The 24427-nt window shown below is 41.9% G+C and overlaps 1 protein-coding gene across 3 annotated transcripts in view; it reads right to left on the minus strand.

The window, feature by feature from the left end:
• Positions 1 to 5124: 5124 nt before the first annotated feature.
• The window catches only part of LOC115566625 (nuclear factor of activated T-cells, cytoplasmic 1), a 72126-nt gene continuing 52823 nt past the window's right edge, over positions 5125 to 24427 (minus strand). For all 3 annotated transcript variants that reach the window (XM_030392503.1, XM_030392505.1, XM_030392504.1), the window contains one exon: positions 5125 to 7088. In XM_030392503.1, coding sequence (XP_030248363.1) covers positions 7033 to 7088 — 56 coding nt within the window. In that variant the 3' untranslated portion in view covers positions 5125 to 7032. The remainder of the gene's footprint in view (positions 7089 to 24427) is intronic.

A 24427-nucleotide genomic window follows, 5' to 3' on the forward strand; every position in this document is an offset into this window, starting at 1 on the left:
TAAGACTGGCATTAATCTTTTTTATATGACTCTGGGCAAGAAAGCAAATGAGCTATTTTCCTAAAAAAATCAAATGATTGCTTTAATAATTTAGGCTAAAATGAGTAACTAAAGTCAAAGTCTTCTTAAATCAATTTTTAATTGTGGTTTGACATTTTGTGATGACCATTCCTCCCACTATTTGCACAAAATCATAACCAACCCTCTCACTCCTTCATGTCGGGAAGTCAGTTCGCATGGGTTGCCCGTGGGGTCAGCTTTAGGTCACACCGGGCATCCATTAGTGGCCTTATTTAGAGTCTTATTCCTTTAAGAGGAGTGATTGGCCAGCGAAGACAAAGAATCATTACCTTTGCCCGCCCCCTCCCTGCCAGCAGTCAATAATGAGGGATCATTAAAATGAATAGATGGACATTCCCCTTTTCTCCGGATCCTTATTGCAAAATCAGTGTCAGGGGAAATGAAGATTGAGCTTGGAGAAGGCGTCTAAAAGCCTCACAGTGATTGTCGTGAACTCATCTCCAGTGCCAGGCTCCTTTATCTACTGTAAGAGTCTGCACCTGCCTGAACTCCTGACTAGCAAGGGCTTTTACTGTAGCCCATTAAGAGCATCCCTAATGTGCGCTAGAATGTACTTCAACATAAACATTCTGCATATGTACCAAGTCGTTTACAGCAAACACTGGAAGAATGAGAGCTTGGGATGCTTTGGATTTATTTATTTATTTATTCATTTTTTGATTGAGCAAATAGAGCTGTCTGAGTGAACTAGAATGGAGCATTCAGTGCACCAACTTTGATGTGGGCAATAGAGAACTCACGTGTTGTGATCATATAAACAGACCCTTAAAGATCATTCTCACTTTTCACGTCTCTTAAGCGCAAACATCTGTCCCGCCGCTAAATTTTATAAATCCTTGCACAACATTTCACGCATCACAAAAGAGAGAGCGAATCAAGCTGAATGATTGCAGATGGAGAATAAAAGACAGCACAGGATTTTTCCAGGCCCCATCTGGTTGCCTTTCTGAGGGTCTCTTAAAGTGTCTTTTAAAAAGGTGATTTGTCTGTGGGTCCGCAACGATGTGACCATGTCGGCGGGTCATCTGCTGGCCCTGTCACACGTCAAACGGTCCCATGAAAGGGGGTCCGGGCACACCTGGGGAGCCCCTGATAAAAAAAACCCCACCCTAAACAGATTAAAAAAACACATGTAAACACACGCTCGAGTCCGTGCACATATGGTCCTCGTCTTTCTTCCTTTATCATCCTGAAGGTAATTGATAAGACGGTCTGTTTATAGTCAGCTGACACACAAAGAAAATCAAAAACCGGCTCAAGGGACCAAAAAAGATCAAATGCAGAAACTGCTTATGGGACACAGCTATCAGAGGTCCCTCGGTATGGTCAAGCAATTATCTCTTAAAGCATCTCTTAAAGCCACCCCCATGGTTCTCTCAACATGCCCTTCATAACAGAGGTATATTGAGGATTTACTGCCTGCAGATGGCCGATGAGAGACGAGGGCAGGGGCTCCAACGCCGTGCCTATGCACTCACTTTATAAAAGCCCAAATCAAGGGCTCTGTGGGAATACAATGGCGGAGGAAGCAGGGCCGTAAAGACGCTATAAATCTGTACAATGAAACTTCTAAGTCGTGCCCTCTTCCAGGTGCTGTGTGCATGTGGCCCCCGGGGAGAAAATGGCACGCGCTGCAATCGTTACGATCGGAGATGGCTTGTTTTGCTGTTGTCTCTCCACTGCGGAGAGTCAGTGCGGTCAGTTGGTCAGCCAAGATCACCAGTCAATCAAGTCATATGATCACTCGGTCACAGCTCCTGCGTGCATGAGACAACTGTGTGTAGATTAATCATCTGTGACATTTTTATACAAATTTTCTCTGTGATACCTCAGTGTTTACTTTTTCCTTTGCAAAGGCGTTGAAATCATGGAAAAAGGAAGTTCTAAGCACGTACACACACACGTCAAATTTCCCGCATGAGGACTATCAGTTTGTTTGGAGTTTAGGGACAAACACAAATCTAAAAGAGCAACCAGTAAGTCATTTGCACACCATGAGGCCATGGCTACCTTCAAGTATATGATGTCAATAGGAAAAGCATGCGTTCTGGTCAGTATCAGAAAACAAGTGCAATAAAAAAAATATTCCTGACACACTGAAATACAAATGCTGCCTTAGAGCATTGCTATTGCTAAATGCATGGGGGGGCCATTTACTTTAACACAGCTTGTGTGAGCCGCATCAGCACATTATTTGAACCTATTCTATAAAACTCAATCTTAAAGCAACACTCTTGGTGTGTGAATACTGCTGTTGAAACTTGACATTTTGGACAATATACTTCTATATATATTTATGTCTGCCTAATATGAAGCTGCAGACAGGAGACAGTTAGAAGCAGAAATAGAGGCGAACAGCTAACCTGACTATTACTCAAAGGTACCACAATCCAACTATAATCAGTTTGAGTTAATCAAAAAGTTTAATTAAGTGTTTTTTATTATTAAAAGGTAGAAAACACATCTATAGGGAAATATCACGAATGTTTCTTTTTGTGCCAGATGACTGGAGAGGTGTGTGGGTTCCATGGGATCCCCAGCAAAAAGGGGAACAATCTATATTTATTTTGATTTCATCCATAAGTGACATTATGTATGACTGTTTTGATCATGACTTTGGTACAATTTCTGTAACAAAATATCCAAAAGCAATATAATATGCTTTGGCTATTGTATAGATATATGTAATATATAATATAATTATATCATATCCTGTCACATGGGGGTCTGTGGTCTAATTTGTGTCAGCTCAGGGGTCTTGGAGGTAAAAATGTATGAGAACAACTGGTGTATGTAGTATGGGTATATGGCTTTAATGGTACTGAAGTTTAAGGACCACATTGGCATCTATCTGGACTAAATCAACATATGCAGGTATGTTTACATGCTGTTTAATGTGCTGCGGCAACAATCTATGTAGTCTACATACTGATACTAGCAGTGCGCCTTTCCTGGGGTGTGTTTTATTGGAAGCTTCACCTATGATAGAACCCTGACATTGCTGTTTCACCCAAGATTTGATGGACTGGATCGAAATGATAATGATTGGCTGGACCATCTACGTAGATGGATTTAGGAATGGAAGTAGTCCTATGAATAAAAAAACAGGCGTCCCTTATCCTAAAACCTTGCGTTGAATAGAAATTTCTATAGCAGACAAATATATAATTAATATAAAAAATATGTAATTTAGATTTTATTTGGCCTTCGAAAGTCTGCCCTGTAAAAACCCTTTCACACTTCATTTTGTGTGGCTCAAGCTAACCAGCTAACCCTCTCCTGACCCAGTCAATCACATTTAATGGACACATAGGAGAGTGGAATATTTTTTCCTCATCTATCTCTTGGCAAGAAAGCCAATAAGCGTTCAATAAATGTGCTAAAGAATATGTAAGACGTCCAAATTTTGGCCTGTACACCAGCAGATAAACCTTTTGAGCGTTCATTATTTAAGCGTGCATAATTCAGTGTGTAGCTCTGGCAACCGAACGATTGAGTCCAGCAAAAATAAATGAAATAAAGAGATAACAGATCAGTTGTTTTAATCATCTAAAAATAGATGCATGTTACAACAGATGTCAACAGATTTATGGACAGACATAAACTCAATCTGTTTTCATGGATATTCCACTGCTTTAGTTAATCTACTTGACTGCTGCTTGGTGGAAACTATGGCCCGGAGTCATCTCTCCACTGTGTCAAAGGGTACGGCGCTGTCAGAGGAAGACTAAGGTAAGGAGAACAGGGTGCCAGGAAAAAGGGGCGTGACTGCATCTGTAAATAGTGGAGCTATTTTGGGCTTACCATGGTCATACAGGGGAGCACCGCCTAGGCCTGCCTTCTGTCACTATGGGGATGGGCGCTTCATAACTTTGCTGGATGGAAAAAGTCTGGAGGACTGGCAGGTGGTACACAGGAGCGTGGCACAGCTCCCATGGCGAGGAGCTGTTTCACCTATAACTAGCCACCACTAACAATACTCACCGGAAAACACACAGGCCCCTGCTTGCACTCAACATATCAGCAGCCTGTTGCATTTGATCCGGGTAAAGTACAGTGTAGGTTTGTTTATATTTGAGTTTCAAACATGAGTGGAAGACAAGACCAAATACCACGTGCAATCTTTGCTGGCAGTAACATAGGAAAATTGTTAGGTGTGAAACACCTAACAATTAGTTAGAAGTATAATGAAGTGAAATTGAGTACTGTAAGTAAATAAATTAAGGTTGAAATTAAAGAAAAGATCATTTTTGTGATGTGCACCAAAAAATGTGTGCAGAAACTCCCTTCTCTTGTCAATGTCAAACTGTCTCCTTTCAGGTTTTATTAGGGATATAGGTACAGGTTGGAACAGTCTGAGGTTTACTAAGGTCAAACTATATAACAAGAAAATCATTCAGCCAAGTTACAGTGAAGGTATAAAACTAAAGCATAGCCATATGGGCCATGCATGCAATAGTCAAAAAGTGGTTTCAGCCTGAATTAAAGTGAGAGAAGAGCTAAATCCATTATCAACTAATCCAATATATATATATATATATATATTTTTATATATATATATATATATATATATATATATATATATATATATGTATATATATATATATATATATATATATATATATATATATATATATATATATATATATATATATATATTTATATAATAATAATATATATATTATTAATATATATATACACATATATATATTACTTAAAGATCCAGTGCATAGGATTTAGGGGCAGAAGTGGAATATTAACAGAATAATATTCACAGTAAGATAAAATCATTTTCATGAGTCTATAATCAACTGAAATTAAGAATCATAGTGTTTTTGATAGTATTCAATTGGTCGTTATCTGAAACCACAATGCCCTATGCCACTGAAATCCTACACACTTGACCTTTCAAAATGTCTGATGTCAAAATCTGAACTGTTAGAATTAATGGATAAATCAAGAAGCTGGATTTAATTCCAAAAAATGTTTATGAATAAAAATCGCTCAACTTAAATATGACAGAGGAATTGAAGAGAACTCCGATTTTATATGGTCACCATTATGCAATTTATTAATTCATTGTTGAGAACACATTAAATGCATTTAAAACACATTTCATTTTTTCATAAATATTTCATATTAAAGAGAAATATGTTTCACCATTGTGCCTACACAGAAAAGCATTATAGAGTTGCAACCATCATGTAGCCAAGAAAGAGCGTAAGGCACAAAATAGAAACCTTATCCATATACACTTTAGTCATGCTATTATACTATATGTTGAAAAATCTATTAGGAAGCTATATTGTAAGCTACTGTCAGCTAAATGATCCCCAACATTATTACGATGTGCATGCTCCGAAAGACAGGTAACATGGGAAAGACTGCAGCTGTGTGCAAGAAGAGTCGGCGTGGGTAAGTTTATGACACGACAGTGGAAGTCAATCTACAATATTTGGTCTGGAAGCAAGACAAATCTGCTCTGTTTCTACGGTAAAGTGCATAATGTTTCTTTTGTACGGGGAGCGGCTCTACGCTAAAGTCTCCGACAGAAAAAAAAAAAAGGAAACTCGGACAATAATTTCACCAAAGATAAAATCCTTTGGTTTACTCAGATCAATTATTGCCAACAGTAAGTAACAGTCCTGCCAACTCCTCAGTGGAATCACCCAGATGACGAGTACAACTGAGCCTGTGGCGTACTTAAGATTATCCCTGTGCCTATTTACAAGCAAACCTGCAGTGCAAGAAGTAACGGACAAGTATATCATTGTCCACGAGTATTTCTCAATTAAATTCAGCAGGTAAGCATACCATTGTTCAACTACATCTCATAGCTGGGGGAGAAGACATCTTTGATACCTGCCTTTATAAGCCCCCACGACCAGGAACTGTTGTCATAGGATATGTTCTATATATTTCTCTGATTGTCTGTGCATCGTTATGTCGTGGGTTGGTTGGAAGGACTGGAAGACCAGGGGGCAGGATGATGAAAAAAAAAAAAAAAAATAGGCACCAAGGTGAAAAGCATAACGCATGGGTAGTAGAAATGGTACAAATCATATTGGGGGGGCAAATGGAAAAGAAAGCTAAATAGCAAAACTGCATGATATAAGCATAAGGCATACATAAGTGTAAGTACATTTTCAAATACATGTTTATACAAAAGAATATCATACAATAACATTCAGTATAAATGAACGATGAGATAATAATGAGGAAGCAGGAAGAAAATACAATTCTAATCTATTCACATATTCCCTACATATTTTTCCAGCCTTTTTTTATTCTGTTTCCCTGTAAACAAATCGTTGAAATGATACAAAAAGCTCATATAAAAACTTCCACTTTGGGTCGCAACCAACAGTTTGCATTCGTGTGACTGCTGCTGCTGCTGCTGTTTGCTGTCAGTATCACTGCTGTAAGGCACCGATTCGGTTGTTTTGCGGACTGACGGCACGAACAAATGAACCAAAGTGTTGAAGCGCGACACCTGCTAACTGTCCCGTTAGCTCGTCCATGCATTAACATACAGATCACACTCGGAAAAAAATGGAGATTGTCGACGACAGATCAGTCTCATTGAGCTGTTTGGTCCCCTAAAGAACATCTGGTGTGAATTTTAAGGCAAGTGTAGTCATGTACTTTGCCCCTGATTTCACTTCCCTTTTTTTGTAAATAAGAAACATTCATCTGTTTATTCAAATGGAGCTCGCCAGTGATTGTCAATGTGAGAGTCTGCAGCCGGTCTCTGCAGTGACGAGGAGCTGATGGTCAGGCGGGAGATCCTGGTCAAAACTGTATTCTTCATCGCCTGGATCCCTCTGTCGTTTTTTAATTTGTCCTCTTTTCTTTTTTCTTTATTTTTGTCGATGCTGCTGCTGCTGCTGCTGTTTGAGTGTGTGTGTGTGTGTGTGTGTGCGTGTGCTGCTGCAGGAGGCTTCAGGACGTCTATGCGTGAGTGTGCACGGAAATGCTGGAGAGGTCGTTCCTGATGATCTCGTTAACTGTGGAAAGACAAGAGAGAGAAAAAGTTGCATGTCATTATTGACTAACCACATTTTAAAATTCAGACAAGCTTTACTGGCACGAATGTTCGAGTTACATTATCGCCAACGCTAATGGTTTCGTTTTACACAAGAAAACTAAATAGGTGATTATAAGATAAGACGCTTCTTTCCACTTAGATGAAGAAGTTTCTGGCGGTAAGGGAGATGGATAAACCCAGGGTATGTATAATTTATTTTTTCAAAGACAGCCTCTCTCTGATCTGGATATTTCTTGCAGTATGAGAAGAAGTGATATTCTGTCACATTGAATAACCATTCAGATGATTATAATAATAATAATAATAATAATAATACATTTTATTTGTTTGATGGCGCCTTTCAAGTCACCCAAGGTCACCTTACATAGGATAAAAGCATAAAATCACAGAGTAATATCACCACATAATATCACAGAATATTAAAAACAAACATAAACATTATAACTCTATTACACTTAATGACCAGAGTCGGCCTACAAGTCACAGAGGCAAAGTTTGTCACTTTAAATCGCTGCCAAGGTCCCCACAACTCCAGGGCCTCAGAGAAATCTGGACCTCACTGTCCCCGAATGATGTGTGCAGATTTAAAGGGACACACCACACACTCTACACACTGAGATCAGATTACTTGTTGAGGAATAAAACAGTGGTACGATGACTTATGTAACTGTTATAGGGTGTTTCTAAAGCTGTCTACAGTCAACGGACATGGACTCAAGTCAGCTCAAGTCACTATCTTGATGACTTGACTTGGACTTGACTTGATGGTCAATGGATGGTCATTCAGCCTGAATCTGTTCATAGCTGAGATATTCTCTTAACAGAACTGTTCATTGAAATTGATGAAATTTGGGGATGAGGGTCTAATGACGCTATCAAGTTGCATTATGGGAAGTGTGGGATCCAGGGTTTTGGAGCAAGACTCACTGTGAACCAAAGCTCAGGCTTTAATTCAGACCGTAATTTTTTAAATCGTTGTTTCTACAATACTTAGTAGTACTTAGTACAATACTAAATCACTGGAGAGCCCCTTTCTTTGGAATTTCTTTTTGAATGTCCATCACAGCAGCACAAATGAGCAAAGGGCCTTCTGGTGGATCCTGCTATATTTCCTTATCTTGACAGTCTACACCTGGTTTAAATGTCTTTATCCTCTCAGCTTCATGCTTGTATGTTTCATAATGCTAAATGAATGTCTAATCAATTAATATAAACACAGTGGAAGGAAGTATAGACAAACTGTACACTTTGCACAGCGAGATCGGGATGGAGGGATTAATAAGGGCCCAGCAGCTCATCTTTGCCCCAGGCCTGAGGAGCACCCATGAGCTCCTTGGAATTGCAGGGGAAAGAAAAGTGATCACAAAGTATCTAGTTGCCTCTGTGTGACCCAGGAAACACAGTGTGTGAGGATATGTGTGTTGGATTAAAAAATGTTGCCTCCGTTTAAGGGCATCACATGGCATTGTTCAAACTTTGACTGAAGATGACGTAACCCTTCGTGCTCGCGGCCTCACGGAGTCACATGAGGCGATACTACGCTGAATTCTTGGCATAGATGTGGTCAAGTTGAAAAACACTGGATATCAGTCACCGCAATCCAAACATATGACTGTCGCTGCCAGCCTCTAAAGCTCATATCGGCCCGCTACACACATCTCTGTTTTCAACTCATCGTCTTGTCTTTCCTGCTCCAGTTCCTGTGCCCGCGCCTTTCCCACAGTCGGGCAGACACGCATCACTCCCCTGACTTTATCTGCTCTGTGTTCTTTGGCAAAACAGAGGGAAGTGACTGCGTAGATGGCGAGGACCTCGAGCCCCGTGGCTCGACGCAAACAAGAAGCTCCTCAGTTTGCAGAGCTCGCTGTGATAAAGTGGGCTGATGTAGACAGAGGGAGAGAGAGAGAAAGCAAGAGTCTGGTGCAACCACCATTCGCACTAAGGAGCCGAGACAGGAAGTCCACCCACTCTGAGGCCCAAAGTAGGCCCGCAGTTTGTTATCACTAGATACCGTTTGGTGAATGGTGCATCTGCACTGATCGAGACGAAAACATCAACAGGAGAAAACAACATGGAGTCAGTGATGATGGTGCCAAAGAAATGTGAAAGAATTGCACGTTTTTTTTTTAACTTTTTTTCTTGTACAATAAAGGTACTGTTGTCAGCTGAACTGACCTATAAGAAATGAGGTGTAAAACTCCACTGCAGTGAATACACTTATTAACAAGGATGGAGGCAAAAATGTAATAGATATTTTGCCGGACAGATTGCGCTTGTTAAAAGAAAATGGGCCACACACTCAGGTATTTACACACTCACACACACACACACACACACACGCACACACACAAACAGGTTGGTTGGGACTCACCTCCTTACCAGGAGGAACTCCCATCGGAAAAACCCACCCTGTGCCAACACTGCTGCCTGTTTTCAACTCTGTTCCACTCCGGGCTAAACAGGCATTTACATGCCGAGGCTATTTTTAGCTCTGCCATCGCAGGACATAAAGGAAGTGCAGGCACATGTAACAATTAAATGATCAAACTTTAATGTCACTGCTCGTCTCCGTCAGCCGATGCGAGGCAAAAAACGGCTCCAGGTGATTTTGGAGAAGGGAAAGGGAAAACCCAAGAGCTCGTCAGGCAAAAAGCCACAAATGTACCCTTTATTTTTCTCAGAGGAAAGCACTGGCTTCCTTTCTTCTTTTCAGTCACTGTTCAAAAAAATAGTGACGTCTCCTCCGCCCACATATTAACTGCAGTGTTATTTTTTCTGCCTTCTATCAACCGATATTTTCCATTGGCATGCCCGGCGATGTTCCGTTCTGACGAAATGAGTGATAAAGAGAGAATGAAAGGTAAAGCACTGGTCCCTGCACTTTCATCTGTGTGCTCTGTCGGCACTGCGAGAATCTCAGAAACAGGATGTGGCCAACTGTTAGACCACACCACAACACCGTGCTGCTATTTATAGCTGTTTAATAGGTATTTGGTTGCAACAACTTCTGAGAAACGAAGAAAATTGTAAAGAACAGCTCCTGAAACCTCAATGACACACACACAGGTAATGACTGTGAATGAACACGTGTGCACATATATATATATATATATATTTAAACCCTTTGAAATATCCTCACTCTTCCACTTCAATTCAATCAAATAAGAAGTTTTCAGGATCTTTTTTCAGGTCGACATCTGATCTTGTCCTGCCCTGCTCTGTCTTTTCTCCTTCCTAAGTCAAACTCTCTCATGACAGCTCCTCGTTCTTGAGTTTCACCTTCCATGAAGTGACGAGATAACCACAAATATTCAGACTGAGAGAAGGCAGTCAGACATGCTCGGGGAACATTTTGTTCAGAGTGGAATTTGGCTCCAATAATTCAAAACTTTGCATAATATGGACGGGCATGGGCATAGTGCGAGACCTTCTCTTATTAATAAGGCCTTGTAAACCTTGTTGTAGCGCGCCAGAGGGTTGTTCTCCACCTTCGTGATGTACTATATATTCCACCTATATGCTATTGTAAAAATATTGGTATGGTATGTTCTGCTATACAACACAGATCCAAAGTCTTATGTTTACTGCCAGATACGTGCGTAAGTGAACTCTCTGTGGCCTGGCATCCCTCTCAACAGCAACTGGAAACTTGTTTTGTTTTTTTCTTTTTTTTTTCAGTTGCCCAGGTTAATAATGGAAAGCTGTAACTGGGAGGATGCCCTCTCACGAATAAACAAAAACAGCGGAAAACTGCACAGCAAATATTCCCCTGTTGAAAAAAAAAAAAAAAAAAGAAGCACGTGCCCTGCTAGCCTTGGTTAAACAGAGTGACATCCTTTATTAGCCGTAGTGCCAGTGCAATCAGCAGACCGCAGCCCGGACCTGTCAGGACTTATGCTTAAGGCCGGGGCGGCGGGGAGATCTATTTCAGGGGCAGGCGTGAGAGTGACATTAACAAAAAAAATGACTGTTCAATAGACAATTCAGCTCCTTTGTGAAAGCCTACCAGTGTTTCTTGGCCGGTGGCTCGCAGCTAAACTCCCCCTCTCTGTCGGGCGCGGCCGCTGGCTGAATGAATGTTGACCTTCGCTAAAATAATTTGTGTGTATCGAGCGGGGATTGAAAACGATTTGCTTCTACCTGTGGGGTGATGATACATGCGTAAACCGTGAGGTACGGCGTCAACGTTTATAAACTGACACGATGAAAAAACACACACAGGTGAGCAACAATTTGCTCATGTGTGACAGGTTCGTCTGAAGCCAACCATAACAGAAGGCCCGGCGGGATTTCAGACCAAAAATAGCCCAGGTTTAAAAAAACATGAGGGGCATGTTGCTACAGGTACTGCTGAGAATATACAACCCACGCTAGGAAGTCACGTTTGAGTAACATATCCATGATTACGACGGCTTAACGGAAGACATAATACTGAACAGCAGTGTACACTATGACTGTGTAAGCCCGGGTTTTACAAGTGGAAAAAAAAGTCAGCCGGGGCCTTGTTTATTAAACTGACTTGTGTTCAGTTTTGATTTTAAGGATGACTTAAGCAAAAAAAACTAAAAAAAAACATGTCTAATTAAAACCGTATTTAATGTTGAAATGATGTGGTGAACTGTGCACGAGCTTATTGAACAATGTGATAGGAGCTATCAATGAAAGGTGTGAGGAACCTGACAACCAACAGCACTTATTAATGCTGCGGTTATGTGTGTTTTTTTGTGTGTTTTTTTTCCACTTGTAGTTTAGAGGATAAGTTCACCCAAAAATGAAAATTCAGTCATTATCTGTGAATAATGAGGTGAGGCTCCAGAAAACTTCACCCGACTTTGCATCCGCATGAGGGCGAGGTCTGAATGTGTAATTTCTTGGTTGACGTATCGTTTAAGGTCAGATCGTCTGTTTTTAAAAAACCAGACACAGCTCTGTCTTCTTCTCTCCACCTCGTTCACGGCGGCGGTGACTACCTGTTACCTGGCTTCAGTCTCCTCCACCATCGGCATCTTTAATGAAGCGACCGTGAGATGTGATTGTGAGACACTCTAAGAACAGTTTTTAGAAATTAGGTCTCAGGTGTGTAACGCTTTAAGGGACCGATACATCTCCACAAGTGTTTTCACTTCAAGTTTCTGATATTGTGCCATTAAGCATTTTTGGGAGAGGGCTTATTTTGCCCCTCACCAGTCGGTATTGATTTGACTCAGTGTGTGTCATGTCAATCAAAGAAACAGGGCAGTTTAAGGGATTAGAAGGTGATGCGCTCAAATGTTTTTTTCCCCCCAAAATATCAAAAACAGGTACTATTGAAGTTATGGTGCTGCAGGTTGGCCTCCTTTTTATTTACTAACCCAAGCCTTGGTATCATAACTTCCTTTGGCTTTCTCTGAGAGTTCAGCATGAACCTGACACGCACTGGGGATTTAGTTAGCGTTGTTAGAGGAGAGCGCTGTGGAGAGGGGGTTCGATAAAAGCCGGGGCTTCCTCGGAGAGCAGAGGATGCCCTTCTGGTTTGGTAAGACGCAGAGCCTCCAGGAGGTTCCTGCTGTCGTAACACGATCGCCCTCAGCCAAAATCCGTCCTGACTGGCAATGACGTGGCAGAGAGCGACTTCACCTTCCTCAGCTGACGAACCCAAACAAAACCCCTGAACCGACGGAGGCTCCCTGGCAGGGTCTCTGGAGGGCACCTTCCTGAGCCGTCCTCACTTTCACTGCGTGAATAAACCTCAGCCGTGTTAGGGTCAAGGACCTTCACACCGAAGCAAAGAGAGGGTGTTTCCTATGCTTGCTTGTACCTCCTGTAGTAGCACACCAGGTTAGTGAGAAAGAGGAGGTAGCTTCCTTCTATTGTGGCACTCAGCGGCGCTTGAGGAAGTGAGCGTGAGTCATACGAGCTCTCTCGTACAAACACAGATAAACGGCGGCGGCTGATCTGTGCAGGGGGAGACTGGCTGCAGGACACACTCAGCGCTGAACCTCATCTGAACTGCTTTCATGTGAAATTGATTTGGTGGGGGAAGCCAAACTAAAGCTCAAACTTGCTGGAGAGAGACAATTGAATTTCCTGGTACATATTACTTTTGTTTCCCCGCTATATCAAATCTTCTCTCGGCCTCAGCAGAAACACTTAATGGACAATTTGCGAGCCGCCCACGCACGGCTCAAGCGGCTGGACGGTCGGACGGAGAGGCACGTCACTTATCTTTTTCGCCGATAACTCGCAGCGTCCAAAACAGGGGGAGGTCAAAGGTCGGGACACACGCATAAGTGACAGACGGAGAGGAATTAAGACGGAGAGCGTGATCGAGGATGAGCGAGACACAATCACTATTCCCACAGATAAACACAAATGGAAAGAGACAAAGTGTTCCACTAATGCTTCATCATGATAAAGTGCTTCATAAATTCATCGGAGCCTCGCAGGTAGACAGCCTCTAATCCATCGCCGGGATCCCTTTGGGCCTAATGATGTGATGATATGTACAGACAGCATATTTCATCCCCGCAGCTAGTCTGATGTGTGAAGCCCCAGGCTTTCCCATGTGGAACCACTCAGTCTCCACGACTGACAGACGAGATAGAGAGAGGAGAAAAAAAATAGAAGGAGGAGGAGGGAGATGGTGCTGCAGAGCGAGGGTTTGTTTTTAAGATAAAGCCAAGTTTAACCCCGAGAGCCGAGGTTTTACAGACCGCCCCGCAGCGCTGCAGGCCAACAGCTCCTTACCCTGCTGAGGTGAACAGTGGTGCTGGGAAATTTGGGATTTGGACTTATAAAGTGAAGGGCATCGTCACTTCTGAGGACAGAGCGGACATGCCACTCAAATTTGTTCCGACCGTCCAGCTGAGAGAAGATCTGACCTGATAAAAACTGTTGACACACTCACCTCAGACGCCTTCAATTATTACTGAGCGCTCAAAGCAACAAGCTTAATGAGCAGCACCGTGGAGCTCGGAGATCTTGGCAGACCTTCTTTGCCCCGGGTGTTGCCTCTCAGGCAACATACAGGCTTATCCACCTTAATGCTGGAGGTCGGCTGCATACAAATGTCCGGACTCTTGCAGACTCGGGGGTTAGCGGGAAGCCCGCGAATGCCGAGGGCTGTCTGAACCCACAATTCATCCAGTCCACAAGGGCCATCAAGCAGACTTTCTGCAGAATTCACCACATTTATTACCCACAATCCATTGCAATATCGACTTAAAAGTGTAGGTTTTCCAGTTGCAGACAGGGAGAACTTTATCAAAGCATTACTTGAATCATCAGATCAAATCAGCCAGATTTAAACACTGAAATATGTGGAAGTTTAGGCTAGAGAGATAATCAGATGCGTTTTATAATTGTAGTCCTTAGGCCTGTCTAGAAGAAGTTTATTTTGCCTTGTAGTCTCCTGCTGTCTCAAACTTTACGTGATGACAGTGAACACAACACAGTACGTACGAACGGTGTCTGTTTTGTCTTATCTTTGTTGTTACACCCACTTCTGAAACCTAACCCATAACTACAAATAGTGTGTCAATGTGTGTTTGTGAACCCCGGATTTGACAGTACAGTACACAGGGACCAAAAGGAAGAGTGATGCAGTCGTTATTTTAGAGAGCTGAAGAGATTATAAGAAATAATGTGTAGAGTGTGAACAGCAGGAGCTCCGACGTCACCGAAGAGATTTCCAATCAATACGTCTGCTGCTGTTTTTAGATGAGGTGCTCCTGGCTCGGTCGGATTGCAGAGCTGGAGCTGCCTCGAGAAATCACGATGACATATTGTCTCTGCGCCTCATGCGGAGAGACAAAGTGGTGCCGCGAGTCTCCGATGTGCCTCATTGTTCGGAGGACATGCTTTACGGCCCTCTGCGGCCCGCTGAACCTGACACGTTGCCAAAGCAAACGACCCGACCCAGGAGAGAGTTTAGGTGCCTGCCCGGTCCAGATTAAAATCACCTGAATATTAACCAGAGATGATGCGATCCAGGCTCCAGAACAATAAAACAGCAGTGTCCAGAATTAGAAAAATCTAAAGACAACAACTTTTACTAAAAGCCCCGCCGCTGATGTGCTTGTTTTGGCCGCGGCGGTGCATAACCTTCGTCTTTGATCTCTCATGGTGTACTGTGCCTCTCCCATATCTCCCCTCACTCTGTCTCTCTTTGTGAGCCTGCCACTTCCCTCTCCTCCTCCTCCTCTCATTTCCTCCCGGGCCCAGGAGGCCGCGGGTGTGCTCACTCGAGGTCGGTCTCCTGGGAGGATGAGGGGGAGGTGTTTACACGGTCGGAGCTGCTCCACTGTGCCCTCATCACCGACTTCTGTGAAATCATTGCGCAGTCGGTTCAGACTGCATTGCAAACGATAACAAACTGAAGAATTAAAGGGAAAATGACTCTTTTTTTCTTTGAAGTGGATACAAAAATCTATCTTTGAATGCAGTTATAGATGATCATGCTCCAAGATAAAAGGTGTTTTTTCACAGCTGGACAGAAGAAAAATAAACTGCTCACAAGACCTAACAAACACATTTTTTTCCCCCGATTTTTTCAAAATTCATATAAATTGATATAAGCTGACATGTGGACACTATCATCCATCTAAGAGTTGTTTCCCAATACAGTGAACTCTTCAAATTATGTCATGTTTAATAATATGTAAGACGAGTTATCGCCTTATTCTGGACATGATTGGTGAGTGAATCCAATTATATTTTTTCTCCTTTGTGGATTGTTTTCATTCAAATGATTTTTGGGCCCCAATAAAAGGTGTTTCCAAATCTGATGTATTTTACAATAAAGGTCAGAAACAATAAACCTGCTGTTATTTTGTCTTCTCTTATTCTTAAACAAAAGACTTATGTTAGGATTCATGGGTCCACATCCCCAGGTTGGGACCCACTAGTCTAGTACACTAGCTGCCAAATAACTACCCAAGTACAATACTTATAGGTCCTTAAAGGGTGCTGAATATAGAAACATCTATTGGCAAAAGAAGATGATGTAGAAGGAAAAGAAAGACTTACTTCATTAATATTTCTTTAGGGAAATCATTTTTTTCATTCTGTTGTTATCCTTTACACACACGACCGAAATACATACACATGCATCAATGAAATGAGAGCCCTGAGCAGTTAGGGGTTCAGTGCCTTGCTCAAGGGCACCTTAGCAGTGCCCAGGAAGTGAACTGGCACCTCTCCAGCTACCAGTCCAAGCTCCATACTTACTGGTTTGTGTAGGTTTCAGTCAGCAAGCCAAGTCCCTATGGACCAGGCCACTGGAGCACCCCCAAGAAAACTGATCACAAATGGAATATAATCAAAATTAGCAGGTACTATTTTGCAAAATATACTATGTTACACCGCCACTTTGTTTTTATGGTAGTCCAGAATGGACAAACCAAACACTGGCTCTATAGGGGGACTTTCATGTTTCCGGGGCAGGGTGAGATGAGGGGAGTTCAGTTGATCGCAGTCTGCAATTTCACAACTACATGCCACTAAGTCTTACATATTGGACCTTTAAGTGAGGTGCTTTTACTTTGCTTGAGTATTTCCATTTTCTGCTACATGTACAACTACTCAATTACAAAATAGAGGCAAACACTGTACTTTTTACTCCATTACAAGTATTTGATAGCTTGAGTTACAGGTTACTTTGAAGACCAAGTTTGTAACCAAACATAATTATGAAAAAATAATAATGACCATGATAATAATTACCATGAAACTTTATTACACAGCATATAAACTATATCAAGTGGTTAAACCATATTTACTAGCTTCTACATCAAAAGATGAACATATTAAAGCACCAATTATATTAATGTTAGGTACTTTAATTGAAATTTGAGAACTTTTACTTTTTTTTTACTAATTTTAGCATTTCTACACTGTGGTATTGCAACTGTTGTTACTAAAAGACAACATCTGGGTACTCTGAAAGTGTTTTTCAATGGAAAAAAAGCAAAGGAAGCCACAGTTCCGCCCACACTGTTTGATTGACAGGCGAGGTCAACAAGCGCAGTGCAGATGCTCAAACGCTAAGCAGCGACACGGCGCTCTCAGTTATTCTGATTGCACACTTGAGCTTTGATTGCGCTGCGCTGTGAAGTGTTTGTTTAGCTGCAGATGAACAATTCCACAGCAGAGCTCGACAAAGTGTTTATCAAAAGCAAACATGAAAGTAAGAAGTTCGAGAGCTTCTGACAAAAAGTATGTGCGGATGACTCAAGACTGTGAGAAATCAAAAGCTCAGTTTCACACAACTGGTGGAGCACGACCGCATAAAGCAAACACCCCGGCTCTGAAAACACACCAAGACTGAGAGAAAACACACACATCTCTGTGATTGAGATATGCGAGGAGACAGATTCAAACTCTTTGCATGGCTCATTACCAATGGGTTTATGGTAAAATAACTCAGCCATCTGATAAACTCGTTGTGATTGATTCAGAATTAGAAACGTATGCTCCTGTGGAGGCTGAGGCAGACGGCTCCAGATCTCACTGGTTCCGAAAATGGCACACAGTGAAAAAAAAAATATGAGCATATTGAAACAATCATACTTCAGCGGGTCGCAGCCGTCTGAGTGAGAATTTGGCAGTGCACCTGCATATAGTACGATTTACGGCTGCATTTGTATTGTGCCTCTTTAAATCACCTGTTGCCTGTCAGTTGTTATGTGGGATTTCAGGATTGTTTTTCTTTTATTTATACATAGAGAAACTGTGTTCGCCGCGTCCAAAAACGCTTACCTCAGTGCAAAGCTTTATTATTCACTATCCATCACAGATAGATGGCTCAGAGAGGCTGCTTCCTGTTTTTTAATGTGCATGTCGGCTTGGTGAGTGTGTATCTGCACATAGTGGCCTTTGGTGAACCCATCTGTTTTGCACTCTGCTAGCAAGAGTTTTGTCCTGTAAGGATGCCAAAACTTCGGGCAAACATTTGGCCTCTAGGGGACAGCAGCATGGCTTTTAGACTCTTATCATATTATTCAGGTCTAAGTGGAACTACAGCACACGAGACAATCCAGTGCGCAAACTTGCACTTGCAGCCTCTTTTGGGTTGTGTCACAGCTTTGGAAAGCATGCTCTGATGAATGTAACATTTCCGCTGATCCTGAAGGCTGCAAAGCCAGTGACCACTGTTCAAGAGGGTGTTTTAACATTTGTTAGCATGAAGCCACTGGATGTTTTGTAACAAGATTTTGTCAATGCAGAACCCAAAACTGCCACCGTTCAAGGCGACGTTTCAACAATTCCAAGTGTGAAACGATATTTTCGATGAAACATGTTTATTTTTTACAGCCATGTTTGCGGTTATTCTTTAACGAGATGTCAGGACATTTCCAGCCGTATTTGTGGCGACAAAACTGTGTATTTTAAGCCAAAACGTCTTTCCCTGAACCTAACCAAGTGTTATTTTGTGCCTAAACCTAACCAGAGAGCAGCACTGTCACAACATGAAATAGAAAACTGAACCAAAAGAAACATGAGGTTGCCACAAAGCGTACATTACCAACATTTTATTCTGCGACTGGCTTGAGCTGGACGGACAGTTTCTTTTTGCAGGCTTTTAACCCAAAGTCAGAGAGGAGGCAATGAACAGTGCGCTAACGGTAACTAAATCTTAAATAGCTCCTGCTGCACACACAGACATGGCCTCTCTGTTTTCACCATCCCCGCTGAGCTCCAGTGATCTGACTCTGTACCGAGGGAGAGTGCGATCTGATTAACACTCTGTCTGCTGACCCCGAGACGTGCCCTACAACTCTAAATCCTCGACGCCTGCAGGGACTCAAAGAGACCGGAGAGGAGGTCACCTCAGGGCACATCGTGGACTCGTTCACGTAGACCAGTCTGGGAGCAGGATAGAGGCCATCTTGGCAAACGCTCGACTCCGCTATCTCCTTTCAGACACCCTCGACCTCGCTTTTGATTTTCACAGACAGAAACCTTCACCCATCTGGAGACTGTATAGTATAGTTTTCATGTGTCAGAGTCAGATGAAGAGGGCTACTCCTCCGGGGACAGCAGGTGAGACGGAGACGTTTGCTGCCACCTGTAAATCATACTGTAGCGCCACATTTTCACCTGCTTCTGTTCGCGCTGCCTCAAATCATACAGTCGTCGGGGCTTAGGAAACGAACCTGCTGCTTAAATGCCTTAACAGAAACAAGAGCCTGCTACTTCACTCTATGACGCAGTAAATCTAACTGATTTAATTAAAGTGTACGTGACATTTTCATTCACACTGTGTTTGGGCGCCGAGCCTTCCAACTCGAGCTCCCTGCAGATTTGACATGGCTGATTTACAACGTGAGCAGAAAGACACGTCTTGTGTTCAATTACTAGAAGGTCTAACGGATTAGAGAAGTTTCACAGAAGAGTCAGTTTTCACATTCAGGGCAGACAAACAATGGGACTGTGCTAATAAGTTTTTATTAATTGCACTGAATGATCGTGTTAATGGTTAATCAATGAATCAAAAGTGCATTCTACCAAACAGAGGGCCTTATTACATCTTAAAAGTTGTTGTATCAATGGCTTATAACACTTCTTTAAAACATTAGATTCATACATAGTTACAATAAATAAACTCCTCACAAAGGGTGCCTTATTAGACCAACCCTTAGATGGGAACAATTAACTTAAACCGCCTGTATTAAGCATTTATAATATATAAATAATGTATAATTGAATGTCTAATACATAATTAAATGAATATATTCATAGTTAATAAATTATTATAATGCCCTATAATTAAGCTACACATGCAAAATAAGTAAATCTTCGTTTTTGTACTCGTTAACTATCCCTTCCTTAAAGAAATGATTGATAACACAGTGTAGCATAACTCTATCATATTCGATGCTTATTAGCATTAGCATTAGGCATTAGCATGCCCTTTCAATGTATTGCAAAAACATTTATAACGACTACAAAATGTACAAATCATTTAAAAAGGCAGGTTCACGAAGGAACGCTAAGCATGAATATTCTGTTTGAAAAGGACAACAATCTGTAACTCAGGGTCCGCTAGCTAGATATCTCCAGTGGCTTTTAGCTGCATCTCATGGCCTTCATCAGTGGATACGGTTTTTGTAACTGTTACAAGTAAGGAAGAAAAGTACAGTAAATTAGTACTTTGTAAATAAAAGAGGAATTTATATGCAAAAAACTCTGTTTTAATGTATTCTCCTTAATCATGTTTTTTGTGCACTCCAGGAAATGTCCAACTGATTGTGGACTGTTTTTTACATAAAGTGCAACTGCAAATTAATTTGAAGGTCGTAATACATGAACATTTAAAAGGTGCAATATTACCGCAGCAGCACTTAGTTCCAACCACTTCGACCATTTCTTGAGCTAAACACCTCAGAGCTGAGGTTTGTGTACCACCACTGTAGCCTTTCATCGTTTTAATCTCTCAGTGCCTCACACTATAAAAAAGGCTTAGTGAGCGTGAAAGGATTTCCCTGTTTGTTCGCATGTTGTTTTGAGAGAAACTGAGCTCAGCCGAGTACAATCAGGAATGTCGGGGGACCCGTTGAGGTTTATAACCACCGTGGGTCACATGTCAACAGTAGGACACTTACAGTTCAGTGGTTATGATCATTCCCTCCCCTGAAGTAAACCCATTCACCCACTGCTTGGTAAGTCTCTGCACTGTGAGCGGTCACTGGTGGGAGAGGAAGAAAAATGTGATCTTTAACTTCAGCAGTGTTTATCTTCCTTTGACTCTCAGTGTTTAGGTTTTAACAGTTGTAGCTGTGAAAGGTGCACGCACTGTGTGCTTGCGTGCATGCGTGTGTGTGTGTGTGTGTGTGTGTGTGTGCGTGCGTGCGTGTGTGTGCGTGTGTGTGAAGAACAGGGGCAGTGGGAGAAGCTGCCAGGGAAAATCACCAAGATTGCATGCTACTTTTCTTCCACCTCAGTTTTTCCCCTCTTTCTCTCAGTCTGTCTGTCTGTGTCAGTGTCTCCTTTATTTCTATGGCTGACCTGCTTCTTCTCATGCTCGCTGAATATTCCTGGATGTGAGGACACAAAGTGTATGTCCTGACCCTAAAATCTCAAAAACTAATTTACATCTCATGACTCACGGCTGTCCCTCCACACTGGGCCCAGATATAACACTATGTGTGACACTAAGAATACAACCATTCTGTTTCGGAAAAAAGAGATATTGAGGCTCGCATGATGATAATTATTTTAAACAAATTACTTTTTTTGCGCTTTGCCTTCAAGGCACTATATGTATGAAATATTAAAAAATGATTGATCACATCTCCAATTAAAAACAGATATGTGGCAGCATATCGCTTAAGCAACCATTATTTGTTGCTGATTTTAGCTAGTTAGCTCAGTTAGCAGTGCAGCTAGCAGTCCAGACTGGTAGCTCCCTGAGAACCGGGTGTTGGTATTTATCAACTAGCACAGCAGCATTAGACGGGGATGTGTCGGGGCTAGTTGGTTAGCCTGTTAACTTTAGTATGCATTATTGCAACACAATAAATAAACGTCAAACTTTTATTCAGATTTTGTCAATCATTTTAAATTTTTCTTTCAATTCAAATTCTTACATATTTCCCCCTATTAGTTAAACTTTTCAACAGAAAGTAAAGAAATGCTTACTTTTGCATTCCATAGACATATATATGTATTTTGTTGCAATATGTTGTGAGGGTAGCAAGCTAACAAGCTAACCCCTAGCCATAGTGCACCTCAAGAGGTGATAGTCTGATAATGCCCCTAGCTGCACGGCTAGCACAGTTACTTTGGTGGAGTATGAATTGTTACACATTGCACCTTTAACCTGCCAGTAACATTAAAACAGATGCACTTGGTTAACCTGTTGGGACAGATTCTACCAGGACACATCAGCATCTTTGTTTCACTCTCTTTTCTACTTTCCTTCCTCATGTGCCTTCCTCATCTCTCTCTGCAGCTCCCTCTTTATGGCCATCCCTCCCACCCTCTTCTCTCTGAAATATCTGCACATGGAATGGACGGCGAACCCTGCCAAGAGTTGCAAAACCCAACGGCTTTCCCCATCCCACCCGGCTGGATCAGGCCTCTCTGTTGACATCCGTCGCTACAGGATACTATTTCACTGAGCTAACAAATTTCAGATGGGGAGCTGTTATTAAGTGGTCTGGGATGGAGACCTGCTCCTGTTTACTGATGCCGCAGGTATTTACATCCCCTAAATACCAACCAAAAACACTGTGACTGCTAGGGTCAAGTAATCTGACAGTATGGTTGCTTTGTTCAAATGGCAGATCCCGTCCTTGAATCACATTCAACTGTCCATGACTGCTTACGTGTCCTTCCCGTCCCGACCCCTGACCTCCCAGAAGAGAGTCACAAAGGAAAAACGTGTCTTTCTGCAAATCAATTGTGCTTGTTTGGTGTTTGGACTGATGTGCCTGGGCTGTATGAGTTTTCCATGTGCTCATATGTTCAATGCCAGCAGGAAATATCCGAGATTCAAGGCAAATTTATGGTTTCTGTGACTGTGCAGTGTTTGTGCTGTTCACACATATATCAGTTGTCTCCGCAGAGGAACAGTGTTTTATGCAGTGGTGGTGAAATGTTTGCGGGGATTACAGTCTGTTCTTTTAATCACAAACAAACCAACATTTTGCCCTCTGAACATCTGATGCAGAACAGTTTAAATTCACCGTTAAAGCAGACCTCTTATGCCTTTTAGTTTTTTTTCCTTGTTTTTTATACATGTTCTTTTTGCATGTAAAAGATCTTCAAAGTTGAAAAGGTCAAAGTTTGCGCCGAAGCTCCTCTCTCCTACAGAACGCACTGCTCCTGAAAGGTCTCGTCAGTAGGCCCACTTTTAATTCTGTGACTTTGTGACATCACACGATGTACATACATACATTTGCAGAGTATATGCCTAGTGGCTTGATTTAGCAGAGCTATTCGGTTGTTGTTAGCGGTGCTGGGTCAGACATGTGTGAGTTGACCAATCAGACTAGGTTTTCTGGGTCGGGGCTTAAAGACATAGAAGCTAAAACAGCGCCTTTCAGACAGAGTATAATGTCTCCTTTAAATTCAACATGATCTCATGCAAAGGCTTACAAATAGCACACAACTTCTAAGAACCTTTTACGTACCATTTTCTCACATTTTAAGCTTTTCACACATTTAATGAGTTTCTGAAATTTGGGAAAGGACAAAGTCAGATGACCTTCGACATTCCTCATCACAGTCAGATTACCTTCATAGTCATGGTAACAGTAATATGAAATAAGTGGTTACCGTTGTGTAATGGACGCTGTTTGGTTAGGTTTAGGCAGCAAAACCACTCGGTAAGGTTTTAAACTAGATCAAGGTTATTTTACATGTTAAAATAAGTCACATCCAGCTTCCCCCACAAGCAGACTTTCTTGCTTTTTTTTATATTACATCATCTGCATTTTTTCCTCCTTGACATTCACACCTGAAACCACACGCAAAATCAAAAAAATAGTTGTGATAATAAAGGAAATTACTCAAGACATTGGTGTGTTATTTATATGCCATTTAGTAAGACCAGGCTGTTAAATGTAATAAAAAAAAAAATAAAGTGAGCATGCCTAAATCACAGCCTTAACACAAGCTTCAAGTCCCGGATAACGAGCTCGCAGGCCTTGTGGGGGGAAAGTGACTCTGCCAGATCATCCTGTCAGAGCAGTCAGCCGCACTGACATTTGTCATATTATGATTCGGTAATGAGAGTGTCTGGCGTGAGGTGGTAGCTCCGCGATCACAGATATACACAGGAAGAGTCCAGCCAAGCCGCAGGCCCTGTCTGAGTCCTGACCTGCTGTGATCCGTGTGGCTCGGTGGCTTTTCAACGCGTGTTTCCTAAACCTCAGAATGTGCGCCACATAAACCGGGCCTCTGAAGCGCTGTGTCAGGAGAAACTGTGAGAAATGCATGACATATGATAAACCGAGGAAATATAGCTTTAACGAAGAGACTCAAAGATGTACTTTTTTACCTCGTGAAATCCATTTTGCTATTTATGCTCATTTAGTCATTTGCGTCCTTGTTGATTCCAGTTTTTTTTTTTTATTTTTTTTTTACACAGCTTGGAATATTGGAAGAAAATAAGACACAGATCTTTACGGTAGCAAAATCTGCGTCACAAAACAAACACTAAACCCCTTCGAAATCAAAGTCTCCCATCTAAATGTGTTCGGGGTATCAGATCCCAGACACAAAAGTAACCCAATTTGTTTAGATAATTTAGCTGCAGGTTTTCAGCAGACACATTCTTTCTCAGTGACTGTGGATATTATGACGGAGCGACTG

The sequence above is a fragment of the Sparus aurata genome, chromosome 17 (genome assembly GCF_900880675.1).
Source record: "Sparus aurata chromosome 17, fSpaAur1.1, whole genome shotgun sequence".
Lineage (NCBI taxonomy): Eukaryota > Metazoa > Chordata > Actinopteri > Spariformes > Sparidae > Sparus > Sparus aurata.